This window comes from Coffea arabica, chromosome 1e (assembly GCF_036785885.1).
Source record: "Coffea arabica cultivar ET-39 chromosome 1e, Coffea Arabica ET-39 HiFi, whole genome shotgun sequence".
NCBI classification, from domain to species: Eukaryota; Viridiplantae; Streptophyta; class Magnoliopsida; order Gentianales; family Rubiaceae; genus Coffea; species Coffea arabica.
Window position 1 is genome coordinate 7,322,167 of NC_092311.1, and position 14,771 is coordinate 7,336,937.

At 34.3% G+C, this 14,771-nt stretch overlaps 1 protein-coding gene across 1 annotated transcript; it reads left to right on the forward strand.

The window, feature by feature from the left end:
* Positions 1–8,027: 8,027 nt before the first annotated feature.
* Positions 8,028–10,478, forward strand: LOC113737243 (benzyl alcohol O-benzoyltransferase-like). The gene is made up of 2 exons (XM_027264500.2): positions 8,028–8,503; positions 9,531–10,478. The coding sequence occupies exons 1-2, from the start codon at positions 8,072–8,074 to the stop codon at positions 10,476–10,478; spliced, it is 1,380 nt and encodes a 459-aa protein (XP_027120301.2). The 5' UTR covers positions 8,028–8,071.
* The last annotated feature ends 4,293 nt before the right edge of the window (positions 10,479–14,771 follow it).

The following is a 14,771-nucleotide window of genomic DNA, read 5'->3' on the forward strand; positions in this document are numbered from 1 at the left end:
AGTTCTACATGAGGACTATGTGCCATGAATTTCAGCCTATAGAACGGGACCGAGCTGTTAAACGAACCGAGCTGTTCGGTAGCTCGGTTCATTTCGACTCGTTCGAATTCGTGAAAGGTTCATTCGAAACCTTAAACGAACCGAATTCGAACGAATTTTTTTGTTCGATTAATAATCAAGCGAACACGAGCATGTTCGCGAATTTTAACGAACGTTCGTGAACATGCTAAACGAACGTTCGTGAACACGAGTTTTAACGAAGGTTCACGAATATGGACATAATTATCATTTGACAAATTTTAGAGTTAATTTTATGGCTGGACTTTTATATTTGGAGTGCAAATTGCTTTGTTTTATTTGTTGTTTTTATGTTAATGTTAGTTATATAGTTAATGAGTAATAGAATTTAGTCACTTAGTTGCTTTAATTGTTTTTGAGAATGATTAATGATTTGCATGGCATATTTAAGGTTTAAAATAATTTGGATTCGAACATTTCGAACATGTTCGCGAACGGCTCGTTTATGTTAAACGAGCCAAACACGAACTCGAATTTTGTTTAATGAGCCGAACACGAACACAGATTTGGAGTTCGAAAATTAACGAACGAACACGAACGTTGTTTGAATCGCTTAACGAACAGATCTCAAACATAAGATACTCGGTTCAATTTGGTTCGTTTACAGCTCTACACGGGACTAGGCAAGAGAATCTAACAGTACTGATAATTGACGGTCATGGCTGGTTGAAATATCTTACCATTAAACACGTTTTCGTGTAATCTTACGAATAGTATGTATGTTTTGGTGCGATGCAATGGTTTGGCAAACCAAATTTAGACGCAAAATGTCAGAATTAAGCTCTTTATGTTTTCAACCATAATGGAAATTGTTGCCAAATCTTTGAAAACAACTACATCGAGGATGAAGTGCAGCACTAATGAAGCTTCTGAAGGCAGCTAAGCCATCAGTCTACTTATCCTAAAAGGGCTAAGTATATCTTTTTTCCATCTCATTGTTGATGTCACATTTTTACATTTTCTATTGCTTCAAACAAAGAGTCATTTCTCCAAATTCAAAAAAGGTTTTAGTTGATTCTTAAATTTTTCATTCAAAAAAGTAACTTTTCAGAATTTAAGAAGGAATGAGGGGGAAGGGAGATATACTTTGAATTAATTGATCACAATTTTCTATTTATTTAAATTCCCAAATACCACTATTATTTCGTGATGGTAAAAACAAATGTCCCATATGAAATTACTACTTTGGACGACCTATACCTAAAAGCCAATGAAGTTAAACATTCTCTTTGAAATAGTCTGTGTTTTCTTTTTCTTTTTTTTTTTTTAAAAAAAATCCCATATGCAAGGAAAGGATGCCACCTCTTAAATTTATTAGTGACAATAATTAGAAAAAAAAATAGGAACATATACCTTACATCCAGTACATCAAAGAGACGAGAATAGAAATAAGAGCACTATTCCTTTGCAATAAATGAATGAAGAGTTGGTAAACCAGTAGTAGCTAGCTGTATAACCAATACTAAGCCATTGTTGACCTGTGATGTCACAAAAATATCGTAAATAAGTAACATGTTATTTTTATTATCAGATAGACCATTATTTATCCTATGAATCTATGCTTAGTTGATCAGTAGTGGTATTAAGCACTTTGGTTCATCATTAATAGAAATAATTTAGAAGTTTGGATAATAACATTAGTATATGTTAAACAAAATTATTTTACAACTACAACAAATGCAAAAGAAAATAAGAAACTTGCATTGTATTAAACACGAAAAATAAAGGAAGAAAATGAAAAGAAACTAACTTCGACAAAAGCATGAACTTATTTACCTCTCTCTCTTTTTCAAGTGTAAGTGGATGGTGTCAAACTCGAGACCTCTCATTTACACTTCCTCCCTCGTACCACTCAACTCATCCTAACTCCGATAAGAGTATGACCTTGTAATAATCTAAAGGGCCAAAAACTTCAATGACCATTAAACTATTGCTTGCATCGACTTTTGAAGATAAAATAATTTTTCATCATAAATTAGCCGCTAAACTAAATAATTAGTACACTCGCGGCCATTTCATTGATTATTGCTCTTAATCTACAAAATAATTACAACATGTGTCAAAATGCTAGGGCATATCTGTCCACTATGGATATTTTTGTTAAAACCCGGTTTTGATTATTTTGTAGATTAAGAGTAATAATCGATGAAGTGATCACAAATGTGTGGGCCATTTAGTTTAATGATTAATTTGTGATGAAAAATTATTTGATAGTTAAAAGTCTATGCAGGTAATAGTTTAATGGCCGTTGAGATTTTTTGCTCTAATTTGAAGATAATCAGAACTTGTGAATTTATGAGTAAAAAAATTGAAAAGTCATATTAAAGTTAGTATACAATATAAATTGTTTAGTTTTAACAATAACTTAATGGATAAAAATTATGAAATCTAGCAAGAGATATTTTATAATTTCTAAGCAAATTAAAATTAAACTCTAAATTTTAAAAATTGAGATGACACAAAACTAATATTGCATAAATATGGGAATTTTTGAATCCAAAAAGAGAGCACGAGGGTTAACTAGAAAGAGTGAAAAAATAGTTGTACAGCTTGCATCCGATAATGTTAGATGATATCGACACATTTTTTGACTTAAAAGCCAGACAGTTCAACCAGATGATCCAGGCTGAGTTTTAGAACATTGCAAATTAGTTACCGGTTCAAAATGATTCCATTCTGTAGAGGCTCAAACATCAAGGACTAGATTTGCAATTTGCTCACTAGTTTTTCACACAAACTTATTCTGAATCAATTAGTAAATAAATAGGTAATTTGTAACAATGAACAGTGTTGGCCTGTGATAGCCCCACCTTCCCCTAAGGCAAACCAAAGGGTTCGGCGGACCACCTGCCCAACTCTCGCCAGGATTCACTCACTCATAGCTCAAGAAAAATAACGTATATCCATAAAAAATAAATAACACATCCACTTCAACTTAATATATACATTGATGCTCAAATCCAAATACAAAACTTCTACACACCAAAATATTTCAAAGTGTTTATAATTCGAGTACAATCAACCCCAGTCGAGTACTAGCATGAGTACCATTTCAAAATTTCAAAACTAGACTACTCTGTACCAGTCTCACGCCTCAGTCGTACCCCCGTGTAAGGAAAACAAATGGCGTGGAATTAGCTAAAAATCCAGTGACGTTCCAAATAGCAAGTTGACCATTATTTAAAAGTGCAAGTATCACGTAGCAAAGTAATGAGCATGAAAAGTTTATAAAAGTGAGCAATAGCACTTCAAGTAGCAAATCTCAAAGTGAGCGAGTGTAAAGTTTTTCTTTTAAAACGAAACAATAACACGATAAGTACTAATCATTCCAAAGTATAAGGATACAGATGGCTCTCAGGAGCCAAATTCCCCTTTGCATCACCAGAGTTTGATCAAGTAATAGTTGACACTCCATCAATTTTCAATTAAGTAACCAATCCAGTAGAGCACCACTTAAATTACTCTCCGTCCACCATCCAAACCCCTTACCGGGCCCAAACTCCAAGATAAACACTGGTGGTAATACAAGTATACCAATTAGTCGAGAAGATAACACTCCACTCAACAACACTAGATACCCATGGTTCGTTATTTAATTGACCAACCCCTTGCCAGCTCTACTCGATTCACTAGTCAGTGGGGTTTGGGTCCCCAAGAAGTCGATGAGATATCATCTCCAATCGACTGAATCAAAATAAAAGTACAGAGACAGGAATGAGAGGCACCTCCCACTCATATTGAATGTGGTACATGCTGCCGCTCAGCACTTACAAGTCAAGTACAAGTATATCAAGTCAATTGCAACAATAAACAAGTATATATCATATTAGGGCAAGTGCGATAAAGTACACTCTTGTCCAATCAAACAAATTAGATATCATTAAATCACATTGGTCAAGTATTGAAAACAAGTGTTCAGTTCAATCAGGTATTTGGAAGCACTCACCAAGGTCTAGTGCCTCTTAAAAGTCACGTTCAGGTTCAACTCCTTGGTTGGAGTCCAAATTTACGATAAAATATTATTTACGAATATAAAACTCTCTAGAGTTCGAAACATAGGAGTTTCCTTTCAAGAAAATCAAGTAAATGCAACTCGTTTAGGTAGTATTCAAGATACTTATCAAATTTCGAAAAATTCATGCACGCTCGTTTAGTTATGATCAAGAAGTGGTTTCGATTTTAGAAGTTACACTTGGTATCAAAGATCGGGAAAATCGTATTTTGAAAGGGTCGCTACTTTCACTTTTCAAGGGTACGAGTTCCGGAAAAATTTTACCTTATATACCCAAACTAGAGAAAACTCGAATATCATAGGCGATCCAAGTCCAACTTGACCTCAAATTGTCGCTCAAGTCGCAGGTACATATGCCTAACTCTCGAGTGAAAATTTGGGCAGCACGCCCTTTGTGTTTACCTATTTTCTAGCGATTTATGGCTTCATTATTTTTCTCAATCAGCCCCCAAAATCATACACAAATAATCTCATTACAATAACCGTTCAATTGGCTAAAAGTCATTCAATTACAAAACCATCTAGAAAAGTAACAGGAAATAAGGTTTAAGACAAAGAACAAAATGACAGGTTTGATGTCTTTTAGCGTATTGGTCACAACCGAAGTTAAACTTATTGGATTGGAGTAAAATTTATACCATTCCAAAGCTAAGATGAAGGGCTACAACTTTCATGAAGACAACTCAACCCAGTTCACAGTTTATCCAGGTCGAATCTACAAATTACAGAACTAGAATTTCACCGTTAGGCTGGTTAACAGCACTGGGTTCAAATGACAATAACTCAGGCTACAAAAGTCCGATTGAAGAGTTTTTAGATGCGTTGGAAAGCTAAAACATAGGAATACAACTTTTATGTTTTGGCCAAATGCTAATTTGATACGGATCAAGGTGAAAAAATGAAACCAGAATGATGAAATGTCAAACTGTCTGCAAAACTCTACCTATGGCAATCAAAGGTATTTTTGTCATTTCACTTGCTACAGTGCTCAGTTTGAACTGAAATTTTACAGGCACCTACAAATCATCATTTCCTACAACTTTCATGTTTTAGGCTAAGCCCAATTTGGCCTCCATCATGGCTGAATGAAACTGGTCGGAACAGGGCAGATTCACCACTATCAATGCTGGGAATTTGAAGCTAAAGCTGGAAATTTCTTTAGGTAAGTCAAACTTGCATATAATTCCTCAATATTACACATGGCTAAGTTAGCAAACCATAGCCAATCACTAAGTATCATATAAGAGCAGAGAATTCATCATAAAACTGAAATTTACCATAATACTACTTCAACCCATGAAATTTCCTCACAAAGCTACCAAAACTACAACTTTAAGCTACTAGTTTACACATATATGAAGTGGAGGGAAGTTTCTTACCAAAGTACCTTGTAACCTCCATGAAGATGGTAGCTTAGAGCTTTCCTCTCCAAAATCACTCCACCAAAGCCTTTAAATCTCCTTAGTGAGCAAGTTTTATGGAGTAGTTTGCACAAACTTTGATTGGAACTCAAGATTCAAGCACAAGTTGAAATTGGAGTTGAAGATTTCTCTCTTATTTTTTCCTCCCCTAAAATTTCGGTCAAGCTCAAGAAAAATGGAAGAAAATGGAGCCAAGAAGAAGATAAAAAGGAAAGACAAAGGCTTGGTCAAAATTTCCTATGCATCCGACAAGTGTCACCACAAGAATAATTCTCACTTTTGCTTTCTTTTCTCTCTTTTTCTAGGTCTAATATTTCGGCTGCCTGGAGGATATTTTGGGGCTGATTTTAATCAATTAATAGCAAGGAGATTAAGGTAATAAAGTAGTGTTCAAGTGGTGCACTCATTCGGTAGCAAACGGTGCACGTCGGTTCAAACCGTGTTTCTCTAACTCGCGCGTACTTGTGTTTTTACTTATGGTTCACTCACTTATTATTAACACTTCTAATCACACACTTTTCCTACCTAATACTCATTCTTATCCACCAAATTTAGTACACACACTTCACCAAGTAATCACACTACCAAAATGCACCAAAACACACCAAAAACCCTAGTATGCACAAAAAACCCTAACTTATGCCATTCCTTTAGAAAAATCATAATTTGAGTTATAAATATCAAAAATTCATAAAACTTGGCCTATTAAAAACTAGACTTCAAATACTAATAATCTTTAGAAGATACCTCAAAGAGATTATTAACACTTCTAATCACACACTTTTCCTACCTAATACTCATTCTTATCCACCAAATTTAGTACACACACTTCACCAAGTGATCACACTACCAAAATGCACCAAAACACACCAAAAACCCTAGTATGCACAAAAAACCCTAACTTATGCCATTCCTTTAGAAAAATCATAATTTGAGTTATAAATATCAAAATTTCATAAAACTTGGCCTATTAAAAACTAGATTTCAAATACTAATAATCTTTAGAAGATACCTCAAAGAGATTCAGTTCATAAGTTGGTCCAAATTAAGCCATAAGCTACTACAACATTCCTATTGTACTTGTGCAGGACAGAATTTTCAGCCAAATTTATCAATTTTCTGGAATTTCTAGGGATTGAATCAAACTCTGAATTTGATACAGTAGGAAGCCCTATGAGTCTAGTTTTAAATACAACAAACAGAACTCAATTCCGACTTTCTTGTACGAAGTTATAGCCAATTTCCTAAACCTGCGCAGAGCCTCCTGCGAAAATTTCAAGATTTTCTAACAACTTGAGAATATAAAACTTTTCTTAACAAAATTCACTCTCTTGACTCAAATTCGACCATTAAAGGAATCGAAAATCAAAGGTAAATGAGTTCACATAAGGGTTATAAAGACACGTAAAATTTCGGGGTCTCACATGGCCTGCAAATAATTGGTAAGAGATAAAGTTATAATTATTTTAGGCAATTAAAGTGATAATCATCCCTTGTCACATATATTTCCAAATTGGCCAATTGAGTTCCAATTGTATATGGGATATTTGTCTTGCACTCCCACTTCCGAAATGATTGTGGTTTAGTGGAATCTAACTCTGAAAAGTAAGCATTTAGCACGTCTAGGATGACAAAGACTGATTTAGCTACCTTCAGAACCATCAGTAGTTTTGCACTTCGTCCATGACATAGATGTTTTCAAAGATTTGGAAGGAGATTCCGTTAACTTTCAAGGCATAAAGAACTTATTTTGATATTTTTGGACTTTGTATCAAAAATCATCCTTTACTTCTCAATCAACAATCGACAATTATCACTGTTAGGTTCTCTTCCTTTATCCAGGTGTACATGTGAATCTGATTCTAGCCTGGTGTAATTGTGAAGCTAGTTCCGTGCTCAACTACACATGTTTCAATTCCGTGGCTTTTTTATTGTTTGATTTTTTGTTTCAATCTTTACCATGTCTTTATTTTGTTTTGGGTGAAAAATTTCAACGGCCACTAAACTATTAGTCAGATCATGTTTTGACCATCAAACTATTTTTCGTCAGTAATTGACCACTAAACAATTTAATCAGTAAACTCGTGACCATTTAGTCGATAATTCATCTTAATCTATAAAATTAGCAATTAATCTGTGAAATAGGGTCACGTAATTATTGGACAAAATTACTCCGCACTTTGCCACGTATACAGCTAATTTCACAGATTAAGAGCAATTATTGACTAAATGGTCACGGATTTACTGATTAAGTTGTTTAGTGGCTAATTACTGACGAAAAATAGTTTGATAGCCAAAACATGATCTGACCGATAGTTTAGTGACCGCTGAGGTTTTTTGCCCTTTTGTTTCCCATCACGATTATTCTTTTCTTGCAACACTATGTTGGTATATCAGATATACCACGTAACACACTCACACAGGGTAACAAAATAGACAGCAAAATAGAGATTGAAACCAGAGATGGTATAAATATGAGAACGCATAACAAGACTTAGCAGGTACCAAACCTTCGCCGCCTCACAAAACAAAAGGCACGAGAAAGACAGAGAGAGAGAGAATGGCAATGCAATTTCTAGTGAGACACAAGGAAGCAGAGTTGATTGTTCCTGCAAAAACTACCCCCCAAGAAATAAGACCACTTTCTGATATAGACGATCAAAAGGGCCACAGATTTCATTTACCCATGATTATGTTTTATAGTTATAATCAGTGCATGGACGAAAAGAACCCTGTTGGGGTGATTAGGGATGCAGTAGCTAAAGCACTTTTTTATTACTATCCCTATGCCGGCAGGCTCATTGAAGGGCCTTCAGATAAGATTCTTGTCAACTGTACAGCTGAAGGAGTGGTGTTTAGGGAAGCCATTGCAGAGGTTAGGCTCGATCAACTTCGTGACTTCATGCAGCCACCATTTCCTTACTCAAAGGAGTTCTTAATAGATGCTTCTGGCTCTACGGAGATCTCGGACAGTCCGTTGATGTTGATTCAGGTGAGCAAAACATTCAGGCTAACTCTGGCCTCTTCTTCTTCCAGCCAAACCGAATATCTCTGTTTGATTATCTGCAAATTGCTACATAATCACTTATGGTTTGGTGTTTTACCACATAATCACTTATGGTTTAAAAACTTATCTATAACCCTCTCATGATTTGAATAAAAGTGTTGTCATTAGTTTTTCCATTAAAATTAATGGTCAATAGAAAAAAGTTAGAGTAAAACTAATAAATTGACAAATTCACCATTTCACTACTTTTTTCTCATTTTTTCTCTCTCAGTTTTTTTTTTGGGAATTGAAAAGATGACTTTGAAAACCTATATCTTGGCCTACAAAATCTTAATTTTCTCCAAATACAAAAGAGATGGAAGGGAAATAAAAATAAATAAATAAGAAACAAAAAAGATGGAAGGAAAATATAAAACAAACAAATAAAAAATAAAAAATACCAAATCCTTTTTGACTACAATATCATTATAGGTTTTTAAACCAAATTTTTAATGGCATTTTCTAGTTCTTATTTACCTTTTTTTTATTTCCTATTTTTAAACCAAAAACTAAATAAGACATTTTAATCCAAAGTATGAGGAGGTTATATATAGGTTTTTAAATCATAGAAAATTATGTGATAAAGCACCAAATCAAGAGGGTAAAAAGTAATTCACCCTTATTTTTTTCATTCAGACAAAAAACTCCACTGACCACTGTATCATGAAATTTTATACTTTAGTCATTCAAATTTTTTCTTCATTTCAAAATGGTACTAAACTCACAAAATCAGTATACTAGTGGCTATTCTGTGTAATTTGCTGTTAATCCTAATAGAATTAGCTGCACTATTTCTAGTCTTGTTATGTAAATTTTAAGTACATAAAGTTATCAGTAAAATGAACTTCTCACAATATTGAGCAGTTTTCACTTGAAAGCTCCAATTATAAATTACAAAATTCCTATTTATTTACAAACTTTACCTGAAGGCTTTCTTATTGTCATTTTGGTTTCTTGGGGGGTCAAAATTCAGGTGACCCGCTTGAGCTGTGGTGGACTTGTCCTCGCTATTCGCATAAACCATACAGTTAGTGATGCAATTGGCTTGGTCCAGTTTCTGAATGCAGTAAGCCAAATATCCAAAGATCCATCGTCAGCACCTTCTCCATTACCTGTGTGGCAAAGATGGCTCTTAAGTGCCAGAAATCCACCATACGTCACATGTGTGCATAATGAGTTCGAGGTGGAGAAAAACAGTAATAGCTGCACTGAGCCTACAACATTGGACTCCCCTCTCAACCTTGTACGCAAAGGCTTCTTTTTCGGAGCACAAGAGATAAAAGCCATCAAGAAATATCTTCCACCAAACATTCCTTATGCGTCAAAATTTGATTTGGTAACTGCATTTGTATGGAGATCAAGAACAATAGCCTTACAATTGGATCCTGAAGAAATCGTTACTCTTACCTATGCAGTCAATGTTCGTGGTAAAAATAAACCAAAGTTGCCTAGTGGTTATTATGGCAATGGATTCGTCTCTCCTGCTGCAGTCTCAAAGGTCAACCAATTGTGCAACAATTCATTTGTCTATGCATTAGAGCTAGTGAAGAAAGCAAAACATCAAGTTACTGAGGGCTTCATCAAATCGGCCATTGACTATAGTGTTTTGCATGGAAAACCAGGGTATTCTACGTTGTTGAAGGATTGGATTGTTTCGGATGCATCAAGAGCTGGAATTGACGACGTAGATTTTGGCTGGGGAAAGCCAATTTATGGTGGAACCATGGATGGAGGGCCAACTTTTAATATGACAGTTTATTCGCAATTTCGAAATAACCAAGGGGATGATGGTTTGGTGGTGCCAGTGTGCTTGCCTGTTGCAGCCATGGAGAATTTTCAGAAGGAGATGGAGAAAATGATCAAGGGGCCAATGGACGAGTGCAACAAATTTTGGCATCCTAGGATTTTATCTATGCTTTAAAGCAATGATAAAATCATCATGTGGGGACTTTTTGGAAATTATATCTCTACTTGACTTTTCTTGAAAATTTTGACTTTTATTTTCTTATGTTGAGCTTCTATTATTTTCTTTTTCTTTTTCTTTTTGGTTTTCGTTAGCGACAATAAAATTCTTATAATAAAGTGAAACAAAATTTACTGATACCACGGGTAGGTGAAGAATTACTATCAATCCTTTTAAATATAACCAAAAATTCATTGAGACCAACTTGTGTACACCAAAGTGGAATATTCCTTGCCACGCTCAAGAATATTACGAGTACATATAAAGATATTTTATGACTAATTTCTATTACAACTTTGACTATCAAAATTTAACAAGCCTAGTTGGATGTCATATTTACAAAATTTGATATTCAAATTCAAATTCAAATGATATGGTATTTATCCAATCCTATTTGTATATACACTGACACTGTAGGAAAAATTAATCTTTATAGCTTACCTTTAATAACTTCAATAAATATAAGATTTTCCTTCCACAAATATGTAGCGTATTTACATGCACAACTATAGTCTTTTATTTGTTAGCCTAAGGGCATGCCTATAATATTCATTTTCTTTTATTTGTTTTCATCACAGTTTTCTTCAAAATCGAGAACTTTAGCTACAAAATTTGTTTTCATTACAACTTTAGGACCTACAATTCTTTCTAGACAAATTTAAGCTAACTTCGCTCGTAAGTTTACTTAATTGTTGCCCTTGCTGCAGACATGACCATTCGAGCTATAGGAAAAAGGATTTGAGCATTTTGGAATTTACGTTTGATGCCTTAATAGTACCCTTCAAGAATTAATAGCCTTCCAAATCTAAATATCTTTTGCCAAAGTGAGTTATTTCATGCCGCAGTAGCCACAAAAACGTGTTCAACTTGTTAGATCCTATTTATTCTTGTTCGTACATTTAGTGGGAAGTGAACAATTTACAGCAAAATTTGATGTCTTTGTTAGACTTCCTTTAAACTCGAAAAATGCCTCTGTTTGAATTAGGCAATTTTTTATAAACAAGTTTTTCAACTACATTGTTACAATAACACACAAACAAAAATAGTTCCACAAATATTTAATTCACATAATATCTCAAAAACAACTATCAAAAAATAAAAAATAGGGTTAATTATAGTTTGTCCCCCTGAACATAACTCTTTACAACACTTTATCCCTCCTAAACTTTAAAATATACACTTTACCCCTTTATTAACTAGCCAAATGTTAAATGATAAATTCTCCATCCACAATTTTAATAAAATTACATTAATGCCCCTACATAGTGGTTCTAAAATAATGTTGTACTTTTAATCATAATATGAAACACAAAGTTACATGATTTTAAAAACTTAAAAAATAAAAGATGTATAACACCAAAGAATTGAAATTTTATATTGTGGAGAAAAAAAGAATTTGAAATTTCCTAAAACTTTTGCATAAGTTTTTTATTGCTTGTCTTTCTTCTTTTAAAATGTAAACAGATTGGTTTTGATAATTTTCATTACCTTACAAGTTTTACAAGATTTTCATGAGTCAATAAGATGCTATTTGGTATTTTTTTTACTGCATTCATAACTTACTTTGTATTTTGTTTGAATTCTACATTTTTTCAAAAATAAAACTTAAGATTCTCTAAATACAATTTTTTCAATACATTTTTATTTTTTATCATGCTCTTGTATCATATAAAACAATTAAAAAGTAATGTGATAAAAAATATAAGCAAATAATTTTCATTTCAATTCATTCCAAATATACTAATTAATTTTATTTCATTTAAAATAAGTATTCTTAGCGAAATTGAGATAAACACATTGAGTTACTTAGACTTCTTTTTTTGTGGATTATCTAATTCATTTTAGTGCTAAAAGATCGAAATGCATAGTGTAATTGTGTTTAAATGCATTTAGTAACTATTAAAGAAATAGGTGTTTATTATGTTATAATTATTATTTATATTTAAGAATTAGCAAGGGATATTTTGGTCATGAAAATATAATTTCATCTTAACTCAATCAAAAAGTTGACTTCAGGGGGTAAAGTGTATATATTTGAGGTTTAGTAGGGCAAAGTGTTACAATGGCTCAAGTTCATGGGGCAAAGTGTAATTAACCCTAAAAAAAACCTACCACTATCTTCTTCCACCCACTATCTATTACCACCACTACTTCCCATCCCCCTCCCCTCCCCTTTCCTCTTCCTTCTCTTCTCTCCTCCTTGTCCATTTTCCTCCCCTCCTTCCTTCTCTTTCCTCCTCCCTTCCATTCCTTTCTCCTCCTCCCTCCCCTTCCCCCTGCAAGATCCCCCGTCTTTGTGACCAGAAAAGATTTGGTTGCAACCAGAGATGGTGGAAAAAACTAGAGGTTTGCTACCATATCTCAGATTTGGTCGCAACTATTTGCAATCGGAGAAGATGGGGGAAGGGGAGTGGGGATTTGTTTAGGGGAAGGGAAGGGAGAGGAGGGAAGGAGGGAGGAGGAGGAAGAAGGGAGGAAAGAAAGAGAGTAGAGAAGGAGAGAGGAAGGAGAAGAGAGGAGGGGAAACGGTGGTGGTGGAGGGTTATGGGGGGCAGTGATGGATGGTTTTTTTTTTTTATTTTAAAAAATCTAATAAAATTTTAAATTTTAAAAACACCCCAACAAATAACAATATCAAAATATTTTATATATAATGTTGCAGTAAAATTTTTAAAAAACAGCACAAAAGCACATAATCCATGTGAAGCCAATTCATGTATGTGGTTGTAGGTAAGTTTTTTTTCCTTTTTTTTAAGGGATATCAATTTGTTTTTTTTTTTTTATGAGTGGAAGGATTGTAGGCCCATTATATAGTAACAAATCTAGGCGTAGTGAAGCAATACGATTAGTTGCCACCAAACTTTTAATAGACTTTGGAGGACAAACAAAGACTTTGTAGCCTGATTGTAAGACTTATCCTCATAAGATGGTCGGCATTTTTGTTTCCTTCTCTCCATTCATATAGCAAGCGACAGTCCCACTGCAGCAGTGATATCAAGTTCATCCTCCTATCAATGTGTATACTTTTTAGTTCTCTAATAACAAAGTGCCACCTTACCTTACTCCTTAGTATTTTGAACTCTTTCCTCTGTGCATTAGAACTTCATCTTATAGAATCACAACCAGATAATGGAAACAAACAAAAGTATTCAAGTTGGATTATTTTTTATTCTAACAAATTTAAAAGTGAGAATGGCTATGCACAAAGAATTTCGTCCTTTTTGCTAGTTGGGAATTTATGGTTGAGGGGGGAGCTTGACTAGTTTTATTGGTGTTGCTGCTGCTGTCATTTACTGTCGTTCCATCCATAGTTGTAGATACACTGGTCACAGCGCATGGTTGGTGGAGGACAGAGTTGTGAGAGAAGTGCTTTTTTTTTTTTTTTTTTATTTAGTTCCTCCATAGCAAGTTCACTTTTTTTTTTTACAAGATAATTTCATCTGAATAAAGCTATATTAATGAATACAACAATAAAGCAGATAGAAGGAATTTCCTTCCTTCTAATTTGAAAAATCGACAAAGAAAACATTTTGAAACTCCGAAATGTCGTGTGATAAACCTCTACAACCCCTGATTCAACTCGAAAAGAAACTTGAGATTTGTCACAAAAAATCTGAGAAATTTGAGATTCTCTTAACACTACCCTTTTTCCCCCTCTTATATGCCGTGCCTAGGCCTTATACACACAAGTCTTCAATAAACATAAGTATTTGGAATGGAATATGTTCTTTGGACAGAAGGTGCCCAAGGCCAATGTAGATCCGTGACACGGATCCAGAAGGAATTGGTGAATCCTCTCTGGCCTGGTGCGGATTGGATCCATGGATTTATTTCTGGACATAACTAGCGAGGATCCGCAGAGAGACCCTCACGGAGTGGATCCAGGCACATCGGATTAATAGTGCTTTACCAGAAGTTACCTCCCCTTTCCAGTCTGCCTTTGTTCCGGGTACGAGTTTCTCTGACAATATTCTCTTAGCTCAGGAACTTTGTTTCAGAACTGGATACGATATTAGAGGGAACCGAATCTTACATTTGTTAGTATCATGTTTCATGTCTACAAATCACCATCCGTTGGAGCGGTATTATGATGTACTCAAATTAAATAAGGGATACGCCTAATAGCCATACTTTAACTGCTAAGAATTAAGAATCAAACCAACCGAAACTGGCTTTTCCCTTAGTGTCATGACCTTGCCAATACAAATCTAACTTATGGAACCTATTAATGAATAGGTAATATAGTTAAGA